This window comes from Rhipicephalus sanguineus, chromosome 4 (assembly GCF_013339695.2).
Source record: "Rhipicephalus sanguineus isolate Rsan-2018 chromosome 4, BIME_Rsan_1.4, whole genome shotgun sequence".
In the NCBI taxonomy this organism is placed as follows: Eukaryota; Metazoa; Arthropoda; class Arachnida; order Ixodida; family Ixodidae; genus Rhipicephalus; species Rhipicephalus sanguineus.
Window position 1 is genome coordinate 205,634,988 of NC_051179.1, and position 22,401 is coordinate 205,657,388.

The window sequence follows — 22,401 nt, forward strand, 5'->3', positions numbered from 1 at the left end:
CCCTCGAGCGATTTATGAACTCTATCGTTCGCGTTCTCAAATGCGACACTTGTATGTGTTATCTGGATGATGTCATTATTTTCGGCAAGCCTTTCCACGAGCATAACCAGCGGCTCAGCATTGTACTGAATTATATCAGACAAGCTGGTCTCATTTTAAAGGGGTCATGAACCACTTTTCCAAGTAATGATCTAATGACCTCAGTATCGGAGTTTACTGCCTCCCGAATCGATTGCCGCAAAAATTTCTCGAATCCGTCAAGAATGAGCGGAGTTACGGGGGTTTGGCGCACGCTCTCAGCGCTTTCTCTCTTTTCTCGTGCCGACGAGCGCACTGGAAGCTAGACAGGGAGGGATGGCACGGGGGAACGAAGTTACGTCAGCGCGCGTCATAAAACGCGATCGCTCTCCCGCTGTGATTCGCATGCGCGAGTGCGGCTACCGTGTCAATAGACCTCTCACTGTTTGCAAACAGTGTGACGTCACTGGCAGTGTCCCGCCCCCAAGTCCCGCCTTCGGAGCAGGGGCTGGTTGGCAAGAAAGTTCCACCGGCGGGGATCTCTCTCCATAGCAGCGCTGCGTGTGTCTGCATTACTTCGATGGAAGTTTTTGCAAATTGCTATTTTCTGAACTCACAGCTGTTAGAAGGAAGAGTTACTGCCTGTAATGAAGGATTCTGTTAGGTCAACGTATGATTTGCTCGTCGTGGATGGCAGCCATAAAAAAATCTTATGCTCCTCGAAAGCGAACGTTGTACATTTTCACGACGACTGGTGTTTGGAGAACTATTAGCATGGAATGGATGTGAACCTACTCAGTTTCTGTCGCGAAATCTGCACTGCAGTTTTAAACGATGTACAGCATTCGCGGCTACTGTGCGCGAGGTCACGAATTAGATTCTCACACACGGCGCAAAATTCTGATCAGAGATAATTGAAAGTAAAAAAAAACACGAAGGAAACGCTCATTAGTCATTGGCGTGCGTTCGGTTAACAAATCCCCGTGAAAATTCAAGCGAAGTTTTCCCCTACGGCGTTCCTCATAATCCACTAAACAATTTTGAGATGTTAAACACAATAATTTAGTTTTAAATAATCGCTTGCGCGGTTATTTCGCTGTATCTGATGCCTATAACGTGTTTCCATACTTACTCCCCTTCTTTAGACTTGGTACACAATCTCGAAATGTCACTTCACAAATATCGAGCCGTAAAGATAAGCTAACTAGAATATGACAAACAAGAATCTCCACTGCTTCCATTAAGACGTACATCTCCAATAAAAGGCAATACGCGTATGGTTCTGGATATTCGCCGTGGTAAACCATACGTGCATGTTCCGCAATGCTAAAACACGCTGGTAGCTCGTGCGTAGTCTCACCTTTGAGCCCGGACATCACGCACTTATTTTTTTTTTCTTTGTGCACGCAGCACAAACACTGAGATGTGCGCACGTGGTACGCACTCGCAGATCATCGCGTCAAATAAAATGTCCAATCCTGATGTTCCGTCGACAACCGGTCACTGCAAATGGCCCTGTTACACACAACGTGCGCCAATGTTTTCGCAAACAAGATGCATCCTTATTCACACAGCACACAACACACGCAATATTGTCAGTTTCAACGTCCGTAAAGGTGAACCGATATCGTCGCTGCCTTTCAACGCGCAGTACACGCCACAGTAAACGCGACACATTTTCGAAGACGATGCCGCTGTTCCTCGCACAGACCACCACGTGGGTTCACTTCTCCAAAGTAAACAGCCAGCAGCGTGGCAAATTTTTCGTCACGCAGTCCGCGACACATTTATATGTTCTTTGACACATACCCCAAATAATCTGGGAACCGAAAGATTAAGGTAAAGGTTCAAAAGAAAAAAAAGAACGTGCGCCAAACAACGTGTGACTGTACCACGCTGAGCCGGTAGCGGGAGTGTTTTGCCAACCACCCGCCGTTGCACGTGCGCCGAGAGGTCACGTGACCTGACGTCGCGGGGCGTGAGTGACGTAGGCCGGTAGAGGTCTATTTAGCAGACTGAGGAGTGCGGCGCGGGCAAGTGGCGGCACCACGTGGCAAGAAGCGCATCTCATCCGGCTATCGGCCAATAAGCATGCTATATCTCTTGCGACGTAAACTGGCAGATCCGCCACGTCAACATGCAGACGCCCCGCCCACCGACGAGAGTGAGAACCGGCCTCTGTTTGAAAAGAGGGCGCCTGAGGAAACGGCAACTTCGCGCTCCGCTTGTGGCCTTGACGCGGCGCGCACGACTAATATTTTGCAGAGCAGTTCATAGCCGTGTCAGCTTTCCGCAGGATGTGTTTTTCCAACAAGCCCAAGGGGTGCTTCATGACACCTTTAAACTTAAGGAAGTGCCACTTCGGTGAGCGCCAAGCCGTTGTTCTTGGATATCTAGGCGACCAGGACGGCATATGACCAGATCCCAACACGATCACTGCAGTCCGCAACTTTAAGCCACTGAAGACGGTGAAGGACCTTCATAGCTTTCTGGGCCTTTGTTCTTATTTTCGCAGGTTTATTAAAAAAAACGCCAGGCCTGCGCTGAAACCGCAGCACAGTCACAGCGAAAGCTGGAAGAGCGGCGTTTCTAGAGCTCGTTGTAAGCTCTCTTGGGGCTACTAACACAAGTACATTAGCAAGGTACCCACTACGCCATAAATCACAATTTTTGTGAAGTTGGGAAGCACCTACTAAGCCATTATTCGTCATTCTGCGGAGAAGCGAGGCACCAGCTATACGTTTGTAAGGCATTATGTGCCCTTTGTTGACGCGACGACTGATGACGATGAAGTATTATGGCTCAGCCCTTTGTAATGGGTTGGAAGCTTTAAACGGCCCACCACTTATGCAATTTGCATTGGGTGACGCCCGGTCACTATTTCCCTCTCCCGTCATGCTGTATAACATACGTTGACGTGGGAGAGAGAGAAGGGGGGGGGGCGAAGAACTTTACTGAGATCCCGAGGAAATGGATCATGCGCTTGCGAGGAACCCACTACGCTATAAATCATTGTAATTTTTGAGAAGTAGGGAAGCAGGCAACTATGCCATTTTTCGTCATTCTACGGAGAGCCGTGGTACCTGCTAAACGCATGTAAGGCATTATGCGCACTTTGTTGATGCTGTGCCTGATGACGATGAATAATTGTGGCGGAACCCTTTGTAATGGGTTGGAAGTATTCAAGAACCTACTTGTTGCGCAATTCGCATTGTGTGACGCCTGGTTACAGAATTCACGTGGTGCGACGCTTGGTGCTTATTTTACTCTTCTACCACGCTATATTGCATATGTTAATGTGGTTCCTTCCAGACATGAAGCCTCTTTCAGAAGCCACGGAAGTGGCTATTTCGCGCAAAGAAAACACAAGGGGAGGATTAAGGGGAGCGCAAAACCTTCCCCTTGTGTTTTGAAGGTTCAAACACGGGCCCACTGTAGAAGAAATGTAATCCAGAAGCACACGTTGTTGGGCTAGTCGGTTCATGTTCTTTCAGAAGCCACGGAAGTGGCTATTTCGCGCAAAGAAAACACAAGGGGAGGGTTAAGGGTCCCCTTGTGTTTTCTTTGCGCGAAATAGCCACTTCCGTGGCTTCTGAAAGAACATGAACCGACTAGCACAACAACGTGTGCTTATGAAGCCTCTATAGGACCTTTTTGCAAAGCAGTTTCAAGCACCGGCATGGCTCAAAGGTTGAATACTGGGCTCCCACGCAGAGGGCCCAGGTTCGAACCTCGCACCATACTGGAATTTTTTTCTTATTTCGTTTTTTTTCTTATTTCGAGCAATAGTGGCTACGGACACCGGCGGCGGCGGCGGACAAGTACGGCGCCGAAAACGGCCGCTGAAATGACCTCATAACAGCTTTCGCTGTAAAACTTCGCCCGGCTGGCTCATCCACCGACAGATTTTTTTCGGACGGACACCCCCTACCGGTGGACCACTAAGTGTGAGGCTGCTTTCAAGTTGAAGTTCTTGCTTACTTCTGGGCCCCTTTTGCATCATTTCGACCCGGAGGCACTCACGGAACTGCACATTGATACAAGTGGCGTGGGTGTTAGTGCTGGCCTCGTACAGTTTCACGACGGACGCCAACACGTTGTTGCGTATGCAAGTCGTGCTCTGACAAAGGCTGAAAGCAATTATACTGTAACAGAACTGGAACACCTTGCAGTTGTTTTTGCCATACACAAGTTCAGACCTTATTTGTATGGCCGACATTTCAAGATCGTAACCGATCAGCATTCTCGATGTTGGTTTGTTGGACTACACGACCCAGCTAGCCGGTTGGCTCATTGGGCCTTGCGGCTTCAGGAATAACTTTTCTGTTGCCTACAAGCGTGGGCGATGCCACGCTGACGCTGATTGCTTATGTCGTTTTCCATCTCCAAATAAAAGTAGTGATGACGACATTTCGACAATTACCTTACGACGATCTCCTTCGACTTTCCTAGTCTGGATGTCTTCAGCCAGAAGGAGCTGCGCAACTCATCAGTGAGACCAATTACTGATGCGACCAACAGATCTAGACGTGCAACGCAATTCGTGATGGTGTTCTGTACCGCAAGAATCACTCAAGGAATAGTGCCCCACTGCTTCTCGTCGTCCCAGAACACTTCCGGGCAATGCACGACGACATTACGTCTGGGCACCCTGGATTTGCTCGGACGCTTCATTGAATCCGACTGCGGTACTACTGGCCTTGACTGGGGAAGACAACCAAGCACTACGTCACCAGTTGTGACGTATGCCAACGTCACAAGCTATTCCTGCAGGCACACCGCCTTTCGAAAAAGTCGGCATAGATTTGCTCGGCCCTTTCCCCAAGTCTTCGACCGGATGCCGCTGGATTATCGTTATTTCCATACACCTTGCTATTCACTGTCAAAAATGTGGCTGTTTTTCCATGTCTGATAAAGCTAGCATTCTCAACAGGGCAAGAGATCGATTGACAAGAGAAATTATCAAAGCATATGAGATAGATAAAATGAATGATACGTGTGTCAGCATGCCTGTCAGATAAGAAAAAGAGATATCTGCATCCTAGTTGCAACTGGTTGTGATTGCGGCAAAACATGTGCGTTTGGGTCCTGCTTTTGTTTCTTGTTTCGTGCGCACCTGCTCGCGTGTGTCTATATAAGCGTCACGTGCATATGAAAAATAAACATTCCACTTGAAAGTCAGCGCTGTGTGTGTGTTTGCGTGTTCCTCTCCGTCCGCGTCCAGTCGTGCTGTAGAAACTTATTCTATGCAATTTTGTTAATAATTGTTGTATCAAGTCGGAGTAACCTTTTACATTCAATGAGGTGGATGCGCTTGAAAGACGAGGACGAAGAAGAGACGGGACACACAGTGCGCAACTTACAACTTGTTTATTGGAAAAAAGGGGGAAGCGTCACTTATATACACTTAAGCACGTGACACAGGGCCTGCGCGTTACACGTTACTGAGTACTCAAAAATGCTATAAAGGTTTTTTTAAAAAAAATGCTTCGCTAATTCATGGTATTGCTGGCTCTTAGCCGTTTCGCGTGCTGCTACTTTCTAGACGCCTGTCAAACGAAGCAGACTATGCGTCCTAATGCTCCACCGGTACAACAAGAAGACAGCTAGAAGCTCAAGTGACAAAAAATAATATATATATGCCGAAAAAAGAACGGACGTGAACTTAGCAAGCTGTTCAGTTGCAACATGATTGATTTACGATACGTAGCTTACAAGAAAACTTTAGGTTGCGTTGAAGACCAACCTCCGACCTCGGTGTTCTGCAGGGAAGATAAGCCTCTTAGCGACCTCCTCTCCTAAAGTTGGATGGTGGAGAGGATATGGTAAAGAAGAAAGTTTGAAAAAGTGGAAAGCGTTTAACGTCGGCCTTTAACGAGTGCTAGCATTGGCCCATGGCGCATGTGGCAGCCTGTACCTTTTGGAGGCACACAAATCTACAATCTAGCGAGGGAGGTCTCACATGCCTAGTCAATATTGGTGGGGTGCCCGAGAAACCTCTGACAATAAGTACTACGCAAAAGAAGACGAGTCGGCACCGTGCATAGCGTCGTGGCCTAATTGGCACGCACGCACGAGCAACGTATCTATAAATGTTGCATATGTTGTATGGCTGCATGTAGCCTAGTATCTATAAACATTGTGCGCGAGCGCTGTTTCGCTTTAGAATGATCCCTGGTCTGTGGGTGTGATTTTAGAGGCCTCAAGATCAAGCTGCACACGTTTTGAAGGACCTGCGAGGCTATTGTCGTCGAGCTTGAGACTCTGGCACAGTTTGCCGCAATTTACGAACATTTTATCAGGATGACGGAGTAAAATCCAATTTGGCGCAGGAGTGGAATCACCTGTAATGACCAAAATTCGTGTTATTTTTTAGTTAATAGGATCGAAGGAGCGCGGGGGTGGAGGCAGGCTTCAGTCTTTTGGAGCAGCTCAGGGAGCAGGAGTAATGCTGTTTTGCAGCAGCTTTGGAGCAGTAAAAAGGGAGTTTTGGAGCAGCTTTGGGGCACCCAAAGGTGTGCTTTGGAGCAGATTTCTGGAGTTACACATCATTGTTAATTGAATTTTTTTATTTCTGGTAAACACAAAAAATTCAATGATTTCTACTAAACATTCAATACTGCTGAACCCGACCAAACATACCATAAAATAAATCAGTAAAACATCACAGCAGACACCGCCATAACTTGGAGAAAACAAGAAATAAGCGATGCTTTGGATAGCTACACTCGACTAATCTCAGACGAATGTAAAACATTCATGTTAAAAAACGCCACATCTGAAATGAACATCTCAAGACAAGTGATGAGCTAATAAAAGCTACCTTCATTCTAAACCCAATGAGATTCTGTAAAAATGAATTAAGACCTCATGCTTCTGTCATTAAAGCGCCACAGCCAATGAGAACCGACAAGAAAATAAGAGATAAGCAACGCACTACAAGCTAAACCAGACTACACTTGAGAGAATTTTTCCTTTAATGTTCACATTGACAAAGGAAAACTGCTGACATGTACAAATGAGAAGACTAGAGAACTGAAATGCCCACTTTTATTGACACTCGCGTATAAAGTCCAAATAGATGACATCACCACGTGCATTGTTCTACGTGCGAGTAAAAGTGCGCAAGTGCTGGGGACGAACGTGGCTGAAGCAGAGATGAAACAAGCCGACCATCTCCGCTGCATGAAGGGCACATATGATAACATCGCCCTACGTGTGAGGCCTGCTGGCTCCTCGAGCAGACAGGATGCTGACGCGCACGCTCTCTCGGCAGAGATCAGCAAACGGCCCGCTTACTTCGAGTTGAGACGAAAGAGGTCGCACCTGCAGCGGCCGTATTCCCGTACACCAGCGTTTTGTGGAGTTAGCTGCTAGCTTTACTTCGTATAACATTACAATTTCTCGCTATCGCATCCGCTGCTTCATCCTTGTGGTGCAACTAATTTTTTCGCACCGTCACCAATGTCTCGGAGAGCGTGCCAGGTGATGATGATGATGATAGGAGCAGGCTTGGGCGTGCCACGTCACAGGTGACAGTGGCACATGAAGGTGCCAAAGACCACTTGGGAGCAGTTCCAGCGCAATAATGCGTTTTGGAACAGGATGGCGCAGCAGAAGCGGATTAGCGCAGCGTGGCGCAAATGGCGCAGCACTTGCACCCTTGGGAGCGCTTACGATCCTATTAACCTTTGACACCCCCCTCTCGGCTGTGTGTCCTCCCAGTATTTTTGGGGCGAAGCTCCTTAAGGCGGCACCCGTTCGTCCCTCGTAGTCGTAGTCGTAGTAGTCGTAGTGCGTAACCAGTCTTACGCTTTGACCTCCAAGGTGGTGCCGGTGGGAGATTTTTCCTATGCGTTGTTGAACAATAAAAAATTCGCAGCGTGCGCGTTAACTAAAAGCCGAATTCTTCTGTCTCTCATTCCCCATTAGCAGCCATTGGCATGTTCCAGTAGGAAACGTTAGTAGAAGTAGAAGTGTAAGTGTTAGCTAAAAGCCGACTTCTTCTGTCTCTCATTCCCATTAGCAGCCATTGTTTACCTCCAAGGTAGTGCCTGGTGAGATTTCTCCTGTGCGTGATTAAACAATAAAAAATTTGTTCAAAATGCCGTTGATTGATGAAATAAACCAACGAAAGACGCCAGATGTTTTCTAAAAGCAAAACGAAAGAACGCCAGATGTTTCTAAAGCAAAACGAAAAGACGCCAGCTGCCTAACGAAAGACGCCAGATGTTTTCTAAAGCAATGGTTTTCTAAACAATGAAAATTCACAGCGTACATGTAAAATTAAGGTGAGCTGCAAGTCGTCATAACTCATCGAACCTTTAGCATAAACGCGCCCGATCTCACGTCGGTGATAATGTACTGGGCAGAATTCACGGTTTACCGATGAACCTCCGCAGCTTCGCCCACTCATCATCATTCACTCCGTGGATATGCTGTGATTTTTTAACTGCCATGTACTGACACTAAAACGTTTTGACCGTTATTGCTACACAACCACCTATCACGCGGTGATCACCTTTCCTGCAAATGGTTAAAGTCAGCAAGTAATTTCTGCATGATGTTTGCACGGTAAGGAATGAAATGCCATGCTTAACTTTGTGTCATAGCTTTGAAACAGAAGTGCTTGAATTTTTATCTGCACTGGCAATAAAACTCGGGGATGGCACGTGCGCATTCAGAGAGAACAAACTATGTATGCCGAGAGTTAGTCTGTCGCCACTTGAATATATGGAATTTTAAAAACTTGTCGTTGACAACCAGATTTGATCTTGAAATGTTTTTGAGCCACTAAGTGACCAGTTCTGCATCACTCGGGAACTGATGAAAGGATAACACTTTAGTGTTACATGACTGCGACTTACAGTGCAGAATGCAACAGTACACCATGGTCTCGGCCACACTACAGCGACTGATTCACTCCTCATGCTGCCAATACATGTCCCTGAGAATGCAAAAGCTATCAGCAAGCCTGCACACAGCTGCATTTGGCTGGCAGCATCTGCACTGTGCATCGCATGCAACACACGACACAGAAGAATAGTTGTAAGAATGGTAGCAGCAAGCAAAAGCCCCTACAGCAGGGTCGCTGAGCCCTGCAGGGTGAGCCACGGAGAAAGAAGTACTTGAGGAGGAGAATCTCGCGGCCGGGGCAGCGCGCGAGGGCGGCGCGATAGCGTCACGGCGGAATGCGGTTTACGCCGAAGCACGACAGACGACACTTTTGGTCTGTTGCCATGTTTTACATGCTCTTCTATGGACGCGACGCATAAAAATCGTGATAGCGCCCTGTACATTGTAAAATTTCTAAGATTTCTGTCGGTAATCTCAATAGGTAGATATGACAGATATTTTAGCTGCAGTTACTAATCGATACTGCCGGAATTATATGCCGTACAGCGCTTGAAGCGAACTGCTAGCAGTGGCCCCAGAGCAGACGACGCCTGCCGCCGCATGCACGCGCCCCTCGCTCGCATGTTGTGCGCGCGCATACGTAGGTGGCCTTGGCCCTTCGCTATTTGCTCATTTGCTGGTTTCTTTCTCTTTAGCGCTCTCAGTGGCTTCCACGCGTTGCGCCGGCGGCGCCGACTCCTCGATGTTTGCGCGCGCTTTTCCCACCGCGACAAAGGAGAGCGTAATGAGAGCAGGGTGATTCCACGTAAGATCGAACAATCGATGGCTGGTCGACCTCTCAAATTTATTTCAAAATTTTATATATTATTGCCTGATGAGTGGAAAGAAGAGATCCGCAATTTGTTTTGCCGCCAAAAATTTTTTCGAAGCACAGGAAATCAATAATGACGAAGAGGTGGAGTGGAGCGCTCATCCGCTCTGCTGTTTTGGTCAACTTTCGTTATGAATTGCACAAAATATATTAAAGTTAGGTAGCTGAAATTTTTTTACCTAAATACATGCATGTTTTTGCTTCTGCTCAGGTATTTTTAGATTTGATATGTAGTGTAGATGTTTTTATAAAAAACCTCAAAATTGGCCCAGGAAACGTTATTTTCTTTACTTTGAAGGTTATTATCTCGAAAAATCCTTGTAGCAGAGCGACAAAAATTGCGCATTCCGTTCTTCGCATGGTTATCTATCACACTGCCGAATCTTATATTTATATAACCTTTCAGTAAAGAGATATGATCGGGCTAAGTTAAAGAAAACACTGGACAATGAAAACTTCTGACGACAATTAAAAAAAAAACCCATTTTTTATATTTCTTAAACTTTGTCCACTTATTCTCCTCCACATCAGCTTTCATATTCATTGAAAACATGTTGCATAATGTCGTTGCACTAATAGTTACGACCCCTCCAATGAGACCCTTAGGCAAAGATTGGCAATTCCGACTTCTTGCCCAGCAAGTGTATAAAATGCAGGCAGGATTGAATTGCTTTTTATTAAAAGGCCAGCAGGTACCGAAAAAGGTGTCGCCGGCACTGAAGACGGTAATTTCGAAATTATTTGGTCACTGCAGCGGCCACGAGCGCGGGGCTACCGAGCAGGCGCGCGCGCACCCGAGATGCTCGTTGTAAGAGACGGCGCAGTGAGAGCTCGTTTTCGCGTCCTCAGACCGATTGAATTCGAAACAGCAACGCCTCTCCAGTGACTTGAACGCACGTGCACTGGAGCTTCGCTATTCAATCCGCCCTCTGTTCGCATCTCAGCTAGGCGCTGATAACACGGCGGAGATGGAAGCAAGATGAAAACTCTATAAGGGTGCTATGAGCGCTCGCTTCACGCATGCTGCTGCCAGAGAAACTGCGCTGCGCCAGTTGCGATCAGTGGAAAGCATTAACGTGGCGCTCCAGTAGCAAAGCAAAATATGGAATGTCAAAGGAAAGAAAAGCAAAACTATCGGTAACCGGATGCGCTTGCCTATCTTAGATGTCGGCAGCAGACGGCCTGAACTAGCCGCGCGTTCAGAGGTCTTCGATCGCCAAGGCCGAGTGTTTCGCCATCGCACTGCGATTAAAAATCGAGAGCGAAATGTCGGGCAGGCGTACATCACCATAATCTCGGATTCGCAAGAGGCGTGCCGACTGTTTACGAAAGGCCGTCTCCCATTAAAGATTTGCAACCTCTTGGGAAACGAATTGAAAAACACTTATAGGTTGGTCTGGTGCCCGGGACATGCAGGCCTAAAGGGTAACGAGAGGGCGGACGCTCTAGCTCGAGCGCTCACGAACCGAGCGGAGCACCAGCCTCCCTCCCAATTACCACCACCCCACACTACACACGATGGCCTTCGCGAGGAGGAAGACAGTGACCCTGCTCGGATGGCTCCGCGAGAGCTTCTTGCTCATCAGCGATGCGCACGGAAGAAATATGGCGTGCCCCACAAATCTCTTAAAGGGGAAGACGCAGTGGACCTCCGTAGAGTTCAAACGGGGGTCTATCCAAATTTGTTGCGATTGCACAAAATTTTTCCGACGTTGTATGGGCGCGATTGTCCGTGGTGTCGCGACTCGCCACCAACCCTCTACCATATTTCATGGGGTTGCAGTAAAAGGTCAAATAACCTCAACTGCCTACAGCATAAGTACCACATAGAAAACTCTTTGGAGCAATGGCAGGCACTCCTCGCTAGCTCGGACCCGGAGGTGCAACTAGCGCTCCTGGACCATGTCCGGCTGGCGGCACAAGCCAGTGGAGCCTTGGACATGGGGCCCCACCCATCTAGCTCCTAGACCCCTTCCCTTTTCCCCAATAAAAGTTATTCTTCTTCTTCTTCTTCAGAGCGCTGTTCACACTTCATTCGGCGCGGATAGTTCTTGTGCTTTGCGCTTACTCTACTCCTCCTCTGCGTCTCATGGTGAGAAAGTATAGCTCGGAATAAGTGTATTGTGGAGACTACCTTTCGAAGCACAAGAAGCTTAAAGGAGTACTGACACGAATTTTTAAAAATTTCGGATTGTTGCTCTAAATAAAAATACTGGTGTCGAGAAACCTAAAACGACTATTGTGGTGCCTGGGAATGCATCGTATATATTTTATTTAGCGCCACCTTAGAAAGACACTTTCGGTTTAGATATCGAGGGGGTGGCGTCTCAGTGTCGTTTCATAGCAGTGTGACGTCACGGAGATACATAATAATGATATCTGGGGTTTTACGTCCCAAAACCACGATATGATTATGAGAGACGCCGTAGTGGAGGGCTCCGGAAATTTCGACCATCTGGTGTTCTTTAACGTGCACCTAAATCTAAGTACACGAGCCTCTACCATTTCGCCTCCATCGAAATGCGACCGCCGCGGCCGGGATCGAACCCGCGACCTTCGGGTCGGCAGCCGAGCACCGTAACCGCTATACCACCGCGGCGGACGTCACGGAGATACAGAAACTCGCGACGTACTAGCAGCAAATTCGTCATCTGCTCGTGCTGCACATAAACAACGATGAGTGAATTGTCGTCCTGTGACCCTGACAGTGAGTTGTACGATTTAGGCTGCATGCAGGACGCAGAACTTGGATACTCGGGGGAACTGTCTTGACTCGTCGGGATAATGTCCTTGCAGTGGAGCTGGCTTGCAGATGCTCAGCGACGAAAACTTCAAAGTCAAATTAAAATATTTTATACGTGTTCTCAGACTCCAGTGTGTGGACAGCGTTGACACTGCACACCGACGAAGCAAAAAATGTCCCTTTTGCGATGTCTCAGAATCGTGTCAGTACTCCTTTAATTATTGCAAAGAAGCCAAAATTTCGCAGAGTTACCGACCTAGGCATATACGCTTTGAAGAAACGTTTAACGCCCCAAAGATCAGTGACTGCCAGTGAGACGGACTACTTGTGCTACGCGTGCTTTTTCTACCACTGCAATGAAAGATCTTCACGGAACGCACAGTTTAACGATGACATTCTTATGCACCCTGAAAAAGAAATCGACGCCATTAACGAGGTCACTGCGACTATCGGTGTACGTGCGTTCAAGTCACCCCAGAGGTGTTGCTGTTTCGAACTCAATCGGTCTGAGGACGCGAAAACGAGCTCTCACTGCGCCGTTTCTTACAACGCGCGCCTGCTCGGGAACCCCACGCTCGTGGCTGCTGCAGTGACGAAATAATTTCAAAATTAACGTCTTCAGTGCCGGCGACACCTTTTTCGGTACCTGCTGGCCTTTTAATAAAAAGCAATTCAATACTGCCTGCATTTTATACATTTGCTGGGCAAGAAGTCGGAATTGCCAATCCTTGCCTAAGGGTCTCATTGGAGGGGTCGTAACTATTAGTGCAACGACATTATGCAACATGTTTTCAATGAATATGAAAGCTGATGTGGAGGGGAATAAGTGGACAAAGTTTAAGAAATATAAAAAATGGTTTTTTTTTTTAACTGTCGTCAGAAGTTTTCATTGTCCGTTGTTTTCTTTAACTTAGCCCGATCATGTCTCTTTACTGAAAGGTTATATAAATATAAGATTTGGCAGTGTGGTAGATAACCATGCGACGAACGTAATGCGCAATTTTTGTCGCTCTGCTACAAGGATTTTTCAAGATAATAACCTTCAAAGTAAAGAAAATAACGTTTCCTGGGCCAATTTTGAGGTTTTTTATAAAAACATCTACACTACATATCAAATCTAAAAATACCTGAGCAGAAGCAAAAACATGCATATATTTAGTTAAAAAAATTTCAGCTACCTAGCTTTAATATATTTTGTGCAATTCATAACGAAAGTTGGCCAAAACAGCAGAGCGGATGAGCGCTCCACTCTACCTCTGCGTCATTATTGATTTCCTGTGCTTCGAAAAAATTTTTGGCGGCAAAACAAATTGCGGATCTCTTCTTTCCACTCATCAGGCAATAATATATAAAATTTTGAAATAAATTTGAGAGGTCGACCAGCCATCGATTGTTCGATCTTACGTGGAATCACCCAGCAGCATTTCGGGCTAGTTAGTGATGCATGACGTCAAAGAAATTGCGCGACGAAAACACGGACAGAAGACAAGTAGAAACACAGCGCTGCGTTTGTACTTGCCTTCTGTCCGTGTTTTCGTCGCGCAATTTCTTTGACGTAAAGGAGAGCGCTTCGCAGATTTCGACCAGTGCTTCTTCAGGATGGGGCGGAAATGTTTCGTGCCGAACTGCAGCAGTGGGTACGCGTCCTGCAAGAAGAAGGTAATTACCTTCGAAGTTCCTAGTGACGCAGTGAGGTTGGAAGCGTGGGCTCGCGCCATACCAAGAAAAGACCGACAGCTGACGCCTCGTGACTACGTTTGCGAGAAACACTTCTCGGACAGTGGCATAGACAGGCGGCGCTATTATGGCGAGCTTGGTGGCGAAGTTGTCCTGGACAAACCGAAACGGCCGGTGTTGTTACGAGATGCCGTGCCTTCAATCTTTCCGCGCGCTGTCCCAGCTACTTGTCTGCTGTTCTAAAAAAAAAAAAAAAGTGAAATATCGACCACCTGGGGTTTTGTAACGCGCACCTAAATGCAAGCACACAGGCCTTTAGCATTTCGCCTCCATCTAAATGCGGCCACCGCAACAACCTAAATCTAAATTGATGGCATATAGGGTAAGTCCCATCATTCGTTGAAATAAATTATACCTAACTCATTGAGTTCACGTTATCAAAAATTATAGATTTCACGTTGTACAAAATATATCACGCTGGTAATTTTCCTGTATGTGACACCATTTTTCTCGTTAATTTACCGAAAAAACTTTGAGTGCGCTTGAGCTTTGCCTTTAAGAGTAGAACGCGATAGCGTTATTGGGCCCCGTGCGCATCGTCTTCTCAAGTGCTAGCCTCACCGACGCCGACACGGGTATTTCTGCGAAACGAGCTATTTAACGCTGTCGCGTTAAAATATGGCGCACGAAAACACATCCATTCGGGCGTGAAGCGCGAACGCCGAATCGGCGACGAATGGCCTTGAACGGACGAGCTTCGTCGGAGAGCGCGGTGAGAGGGCGCGCGAGCGCTGTGCCCGATTCCGTGACTTTATTAGGACGCCCGAGCGAGCGCAGTTTCGCCTCCTCAAGAATTCTTGCTCCGTGGGGTGAGCAGTGACATGACCCACAGAGAAACACTCCCACTGTGTCCGAAGCGATAGCGAAGGCCGCAAAAAGAAACGCCCTCACATCTCTCCAGTCTGACCTAGTCAGGTGTCTAAAATTAATGCAGAGTTCTTCAGAAAGCTTTAAAACATTTGGCAAATGCAAGCAAAAGAAAAAAGAGAGCTTCCTAAACAGCTTTTAAACAAATACAGTAAAATCTCAGTGACACGATCACGGCTCATACAAAAATTTTTCTCTGGTTGCAGCAAAGCCGCATGAGCCAACAATGTGCTAAAGAAGGTTTTTTTTTTTGTTCCAAGGCATGCTGCTGCACACGAGTCTGCATCATCGTTTACAGCTTATGCCTGCTTGCCACGTTGAAGCAAGCCATGCCTCGCGATTGGACATCCAACAAAATGTGGACAAGGACCTGAATAGGGAGCAGATGGACTTGGTCAAGGAGCTAGGCCTTGCAATGTCCACATGCACCACTGTCGGGGAACGCATGCCTATCCCAATTTACCCAAGAGAGTTCAGAATTTTGAGCAGTCTTCCCAACTGCATGAGCATAGCCATAAATCCCTCCCCCCCCCCCCCCGCAAAGAAAAACAGCCCCAACCCTATTGAGAAAAGAAAATAACAATATAGAACAGCAGTTATGAGTTTATAGCCTTGATCTATCGCATGTAAACTGCTTTTCAAGGCGCTTTCGCTGCAAGACACTGGAGGCATCGGTTCGATGTTGTGTACCAAGATTGTGAACAGGCAATCGGGTGTCAAGGGTCACGGCAAATTTTGTCCCTTAAGTATGCATACTGTACAATTATTGCGAGTAGCAGTGTTATTGCTGACGTCTAAAAACTTTACTGATAATCATTCAGAGCTGTCTGTGATGTTGCCGTGGCCCCAAGAAACAATAAAGCAAAATTTATAGAAGTTTTGAAATTTAGGGTTTCATGGAAACCTATCTGGTCGGGAAAGCCCATGGCAGGAAATAACAAGCACTGACCAATGGTTGAAATAAAATAAAGATGTTTTGGCCCCACTACGGGGGCCTTGTTTACAATGAATGAAATGTCTTGAGCGGCACTGGTTATATGGGATTATATTGGGGGTGGATCGCCTGAGTTGTGATTGAGCGTGTATTCTGTTTTCTGAATGTGAAGGGATGAAGCCTTGCGTTTTGTTCTTTTCTCTTCCAATTGCCTTTGTGCGATCCCAGTTGATGCCACAGTTATTGGACACTGCATGTTCAACTAGAGCGTCTGTTGCCACATACTTGCTTTTACATCACAGCTGGGATGTTTATTTCTTCTTCCAAAGTGTTCACGTGGCTGCAGTCAGTGCAAGGAACCTTGTGCCCAGGAACTTTTCCAACTGGTTTTTCACCATCTCCACAGCGAGTCTGAGCTTGCATGTAGGCACGTGAGCAACTCCATACACCAGAAGGGACACTCCCACCAAGGACAGGATACTGGAAACATTTTTCTCTTTCTTTAATTATCTTGTCCTTGGATGAGCTAGGGTCTCTTCAACAGCTTGAATGAATTGAGTGCTGTACACTGAAGGCAAGAGATCCCAGCATGTGGTGACTAGGTCAGTCGCTCGATCCTTTGGAGTTGAGCAATGTTTCTTTGCCCGTCATACAAGTGAAGACTCCTTGTGACAGATTGGGTCAGTCAGCTCTGTGCATTCACGAAGATAATTGGAAAAGAAGAGAGCAAAATGGCAAGCCCTCGTTTCGAATCCCTTCACACTCAGACAACAAACAACATGCTCTATCGCAACCCAGGCACTGGTATACACTCGATGCTTACATCACATCATGAAGCCCATATAACCAACACCACTCTATAAACTTACTTCATTGTGAAGGCCCCCGTAATGGGGCCGCATGTCTTTCTATTTTATTTCAACGATTCGTGCTATTTCCCGCCAAGTATTCTTTTCTCACATACTGGTTTTCAGTGTTTCTCCGTGATATGAATTTTTGCCCAGACAAATATTTTTCGTGACCCTGTGAGATTTGTATCACTTATGTTCTGCTTTAATGACAACCAAAAGGCAATCAAGCCAAGGAAAGAACAGGGAATATTATTTGTAGTAATTATGATTTAAAGTAGAATTCGTTGTTGGGCTAGTTGGTGCATTGCATCAAGGAATTTTACCAGCCGAAAACAGACGAACACAGGAAACGGTGAAGGAGACAGGAAAGCGGCTAGACTACCAACTTTAGTTTGTAGTCTAGCCGCTCTCCTGTCTCCTTCACCGTTTCCTGTGTTCGTCTGTTTTCGGCTGGTATAATTCCTTGATGTTATGATTTAAAGGGCCCCTAAACCACCAAGAGGTCGAAATTTAGTTGTGGTGGGGAAGTTGTGCACGAGTCTACAACGAACACGTAGCCGTGAAAATTTTTCCGAAACGGTGCGGTAATAGCGGAGTTAGACGCGTTTGATGATCGAAATGCGGCTACCGATCCTTTCACTCTTTCCTTCGCTACCCTCCGCTCGTCGGCTGGTCTCCTCTCCCAGAGCCGCCTTGCCCTCTTTGCCGAACACCCCTTTCGATCTCACGTGACATACCGTCATCGCTCTTTGAAACAGCATGCACTTCCGGTTGGTCGCCGCGACCGCGACTCCGTCAACTCCGTGCTTCTCGGCTAATCGCTGTTGTTGCCGTGCCCGCCCGTGCTCCTACGAATCGTGCCGGTATGGACCCTGTGCTGCGCGCACGCCTTCAAAGGATCGCCAACATGGTAGAAAACCGGAGCGAGACTCCTGAAGCAGGCGTGGGTCATAATGGTAGTCTTCGGCAGCGAAGTGGCGTCCACAAACACGTACAACACTGTTGCGCTTTGATTGTACCGTAAATCCGATGCGTTCAAACCAGGCATTTCGCAAGGTGACATCACGAGGCAACACGTGTCGGGCATTTTCGTTTTTCCAGTCGGCGCTTTTGCAGCCAAGCACTGCACTCCGATGCGTGAAAGCCATCGCAAAACACTGTCGGATTCAGTCTGCGCAGCTGTGCTGGTACGCTAGTGATTTTGCGCCGCTCGCCGTTTGCCGTTCTCAGACTGCCGTTCGCAAATGGTTTTGTTCGCGCACGTCAGCCGTTCTTTGCCGTTCGAAGAATAGGAGAATAGGTCCGAGACCCATTTTCGCACCGTTCTCCGGCTGCCGCAGAGCGACGTGGCCAATCAGCAAAGGATGGATGGATGCATGGATGCTATGAGCGTCCCCTTTATAATGGGGCAGTGACAAGGGTGCCACCAGGCTCGAAAAAAAAAAATACTTTACTCTTCTTTTTCTTAGTGTTGGCCTAGTGTCTCTACCTCAATTAAATCTATCTTACTACAGAAAAAAAAAACTTAAATTCTCAGCCCAGTTCTGAGCCCTTTACAGCAGCCCTTAATGGCAGAATGTCGGCGCGCCGCGTCGTCTGCCACGGGACGCTTCGAGCTGCTTGCTTCTTGCTCTGCAATTTTCATGCTAGAAGTGCGGATGTCTTTCGTGTCGTTGTCAGGCGTGGTTCTAGCAGTCAATGGAACGTTTTAGTCTGTGCAGTATTAAAAAAAAGTGTCGCGTAAAAACAAATAACGTGTCCCCAAGCTGGCGCCAGGCCAAGTGGCGCCAGCTATGGAGGATTAGAAGCAACAAACGCGTAATCCATGTCCTCCGAGCATTCGGAAGCGCCCATCTCGACTCGCTAAGCCTACAGCATTGATTATTTCAGTATGGTTCTCAAAAACGGGGCCGAATCGGCACGAATACTTTACTGTCGAAGCTTAAGGACATGAATCTAAAGCAAATGGAAGCATCAGTTCGGAGCTTGCAAGCTACAGAGCACACGGCGGCCACATGATAGATTCGAGGTGGACGACAACCGCTTTTGGCAGTGCGACCATGTTTTTTGGAGGCGCGAATGCCTCACCGGCGAAGCTTGCCGTGCATTTTGGGACAGCTCTCGCGCGTGCGGCGACGGCCGACATTCAGCGGCACCGTGCCGTTGCAGCAGGCTTGCTGCTAGCGTGAGCGGGCGATTACGAGCCGCAGCTGCCGATTCGCAAGCGCGCACACGCGTGCAACACGATGAAGGAACAGCAAAGCGCGGACAGCTGCTTGCAGACTAACCGGAACTCGTAGGTTCTTGTTCGACCAATCACAGCATTGCCTGCATAGCGCATCACAGATTGAACACACGACGTCACACACGTCACTAGGCAGACCGGAGAGGAGAAGAAATTGTTGCTTGGAATTTGTAGCGCCCGCGGCTTGTAGCGGTGCCACGTGGCATCGTTGATCGTGAGAGCATTCTGCACACAATGCGTGTGTTTACTTGAAATGTTTGAAAAAATATCGGAGGTGGTTTAAGGGCCCTTTAAATGGGAAGAAACTAAAGTAAACGAAAAACAACTTGCCACCAGCAGGAATTGAACCTGCAACCTTCGAATAATGCGTCCGATGCTGTACCAATTGAGCTACAGTGGCGGTTGTCGTCCCTCACTTTATCGAGTACATCTGTGCATTTAAACCTGACAACGCATTATTCGAAGGTTGCAGGTTTGGTCCCTGCTGGCAGCAAGTTGTCTTTTCATCCACATTAATTTCTTTCCATTAAAGTCATAATTACTACAAATTACATCTGCTACACTTCGCTTGGCTTGATTGTCTGTTGGTTCTCATTAAGTTTGAAGAAAAACGAGCCCTTGAAATTCCTCCTCTGGATGTTCTCCTGTACCACTTGGCAAGGCCAGCATATCATAACTGGGAACCTACACTCAACACAAGTGAAAAGAACATGAGGCAGGAGAGCCATACCGTACAAAGTCAGCCCACTTCTCAATGACATCTTTAGGCCTCATCGCAGTGTCGATGATGCCCACGTGATGTGGCTGTACAGAAGGGGAGACAAATAGCATTCACATGCACTGCTTTCCCAAGAAATCACAGCAAGAGTGCAAGCATGAGTATATGAGAGCAGTGCTTTAGGTTACGTGTATTCTCTTTATGCTGCTTTTCAGGGAAATGTGTTCACAGGTAAATGTGTGTGTGCAAGTGTGCCTGCATGCCGACTACAAGTAATATTGTCGGGACTTGTGTTCTCATTCCAACTTTGATGCTCATGTTTGCACTCTTGTTACAATACGCTTCTGGCTCTGTAGCAAACATGCGCAAGTGCTAGAAGAACTGTGCTATACTGCAAACAATCCATACTTTGTAACATCATTAGAACATAGCAGTTTCAAACCACAGCAATAAGTACCACACATCATAAATTCCCACATTTAAAGAACAAGGATGCAAAAGTGGCAGAGTTATAAGGAGTGCCACAAAAACAAGAAATCAAGATACACTCAAACCTCGATATAACGAACACAGATGTAGCGAAATATCGGTTATAACGAAGTAAATGAAGAATAGTCTTGCAATAGATAAAGTGTTAGGAATATACTTCTATAACGAATTTTCGGATATAACGAAGTTATTTTCGTGTAACATGTAACTTTGTTATAGTGAGGTTTGAGTGTATGATGGATGCAGAGTACTGAAATCTCTTCTTGTGAAATGAAATCATCATTTCCGAAATTTCATCAATGCTCAGACTCACACAGAATTGTATAACCTCATTTTTTCTTAACTTAAATTATGTAATATTCCCGTAACATGGTACATGTAATGTCACTTGCAGCAAATGACATTCACAACAAATGTCATTGACATCTTGTGTTCCAGGTCTACACGCCTAGACAAAATGACATTCACAGTTGAAGTTTATCGGCAGGCTGCTAGGATAACACACAGTTACAAATCGTGCTTTTATTTACGTATTTTCTCTTTACTGTCAAGATGAAAAACACGGGGTGTTGCTGGAGCCAACGTTTCGACAAGCGGACATGTCTTTTTCAAGGCTGCGACCGATTTCCTTCCTTAGTGTATATGCCTCGTACCCTCTCCTCCAACCAAAACAAAGCAGGAAGAAAGGGCCCCTGCAAAAGCAGGGATGAGGGAGAAAGGAGTTGGGTGAGTCAAAACAAAAGAGGAGACAGGCAGTGGTAGGGTATTCATGCCACAAGGTAGAAAGACGGGTAGGCGTTTGGCTCAGTTATGGTTGCCTGACAATTATTCACCGATATGCCAATTCGCTTGACTGTGATTACTTCACGGTGATAAGCACAGTGAGAAATTCATAGAAGAAAGGCTTAATTCTCCCTGGTTTTCGTTGTGTATGTCGGATGGATTCCAGAGTCACCCTTGAAACGTTCATACCTGTTGCCTGGAGTGCATTAAAATTGTGAATAAAGCATGACTCCTCACATGTTCTGTCTTTTGGGGACAAGTAAGACAGAAATTTGTGCACTTAAATTTCATTCTGTGCGCTGTCCAATGGGCAACACAGAACGCAGCACGATTACGATTATGAGGCATGCCGTAGCTCTAGAAATTTTGACCACCTGGTGTTCTTTACAGTGCACTGAGGACATTGCACAGCACACGGGCCTCTAGCATTTTGCCTGCACTGAAATGCGACTGCCGCGAGCGGGACCGAACCTGTGCCTTTCGGGTCGGTAGCCGAGCACAATGAGGACTGTACCAAAGCGGCGAACAGAAGGTCAGAGTAAACAGCGAGAGGGAAATCGGCTTTTTACTCGAGAACAAGCATGAGACGTTTAATCCTTTTCCTAATGGCTACAACTCCAACGCAGTGCAGGGAATTACAAAAAACTTTGTGTGTTCTATAAATCCCTACATTATTATGCTATGTTTATTTGTCTTTCAATCTTGTGTTAACTGTTTCTGCATGCTACCTTTGTCCTACATTGAAAGATGATTCAGACTCCAGAGTAACTGCCAACAAGTCTAAATGATTGAGAGCATAAAATATTGGTTTCACTAGCAAATAATTAAGTCACCATACAAGTTGCCAAAAAGATTTGTCAACTCTGGCATGCACATACACTTGTCTGCAGCCTGAGGCAACATTTGTGAAAGATCACTTTGAAGCATACTGCTGTGGTCAACATTTGCAACGCACTGCTTGAACGCAAAGTAAGATGCACGCAAGAACACATGTACACGCACGTGTTCTTCTGTGCGTCTTTCCTTGTGTGGGACCCAGCAATGGGGTGTACAGTGTTGGTATCAATGAGTGAGAAGATGCATGGACAGCAGCGGCCGTACTGCCAGCCAGGGGGCGCATTATGGGCATCCAGGGAAGGACACCACATGACCTCTTCAAGTGAAACGCAAAATGCAGGTTAGGTGAAACCTGTACAACATGCTCTTCCTGCAAAACCAAGTCAGATGGCAGGAATAAATCCTGGAGCTACGTTAGATCACTGAGCCACAAAGAGGGAACCCTACCTCAG

At 46.8% G+C, this 22,401-nt stretch overlaps 1 protein-coding gene across 3 annotated transcripts in view; it reads right to left on the bottom strand.

Moving 5' to 3' along the window:
• The window catches only part of LOC119391051 (3-methyl-2-oxobutanoate dehydrogenase [lipoamide] kinase, mitochondrial), a 395,177-nt gene that overhangs the window by 112,198 nt on the left and 260,578 nt on the right, over positions 1 to 22,401 (bottom strand). For all 3 annotated transcript variants that reach the window (XM_049415029.1, XM_037658741.2, XM_037658740.2), the window contains one exon: positions 19,853 to 19,926. In XM_049415029.1, the coding sequence (XP_049270986.1) occupies positions 19,853 to 19,926 (74 nt within the window). The remainder of the gene's footprint in view (positions 1 to 19,852; positions 19,927 to 22,401) is intronic.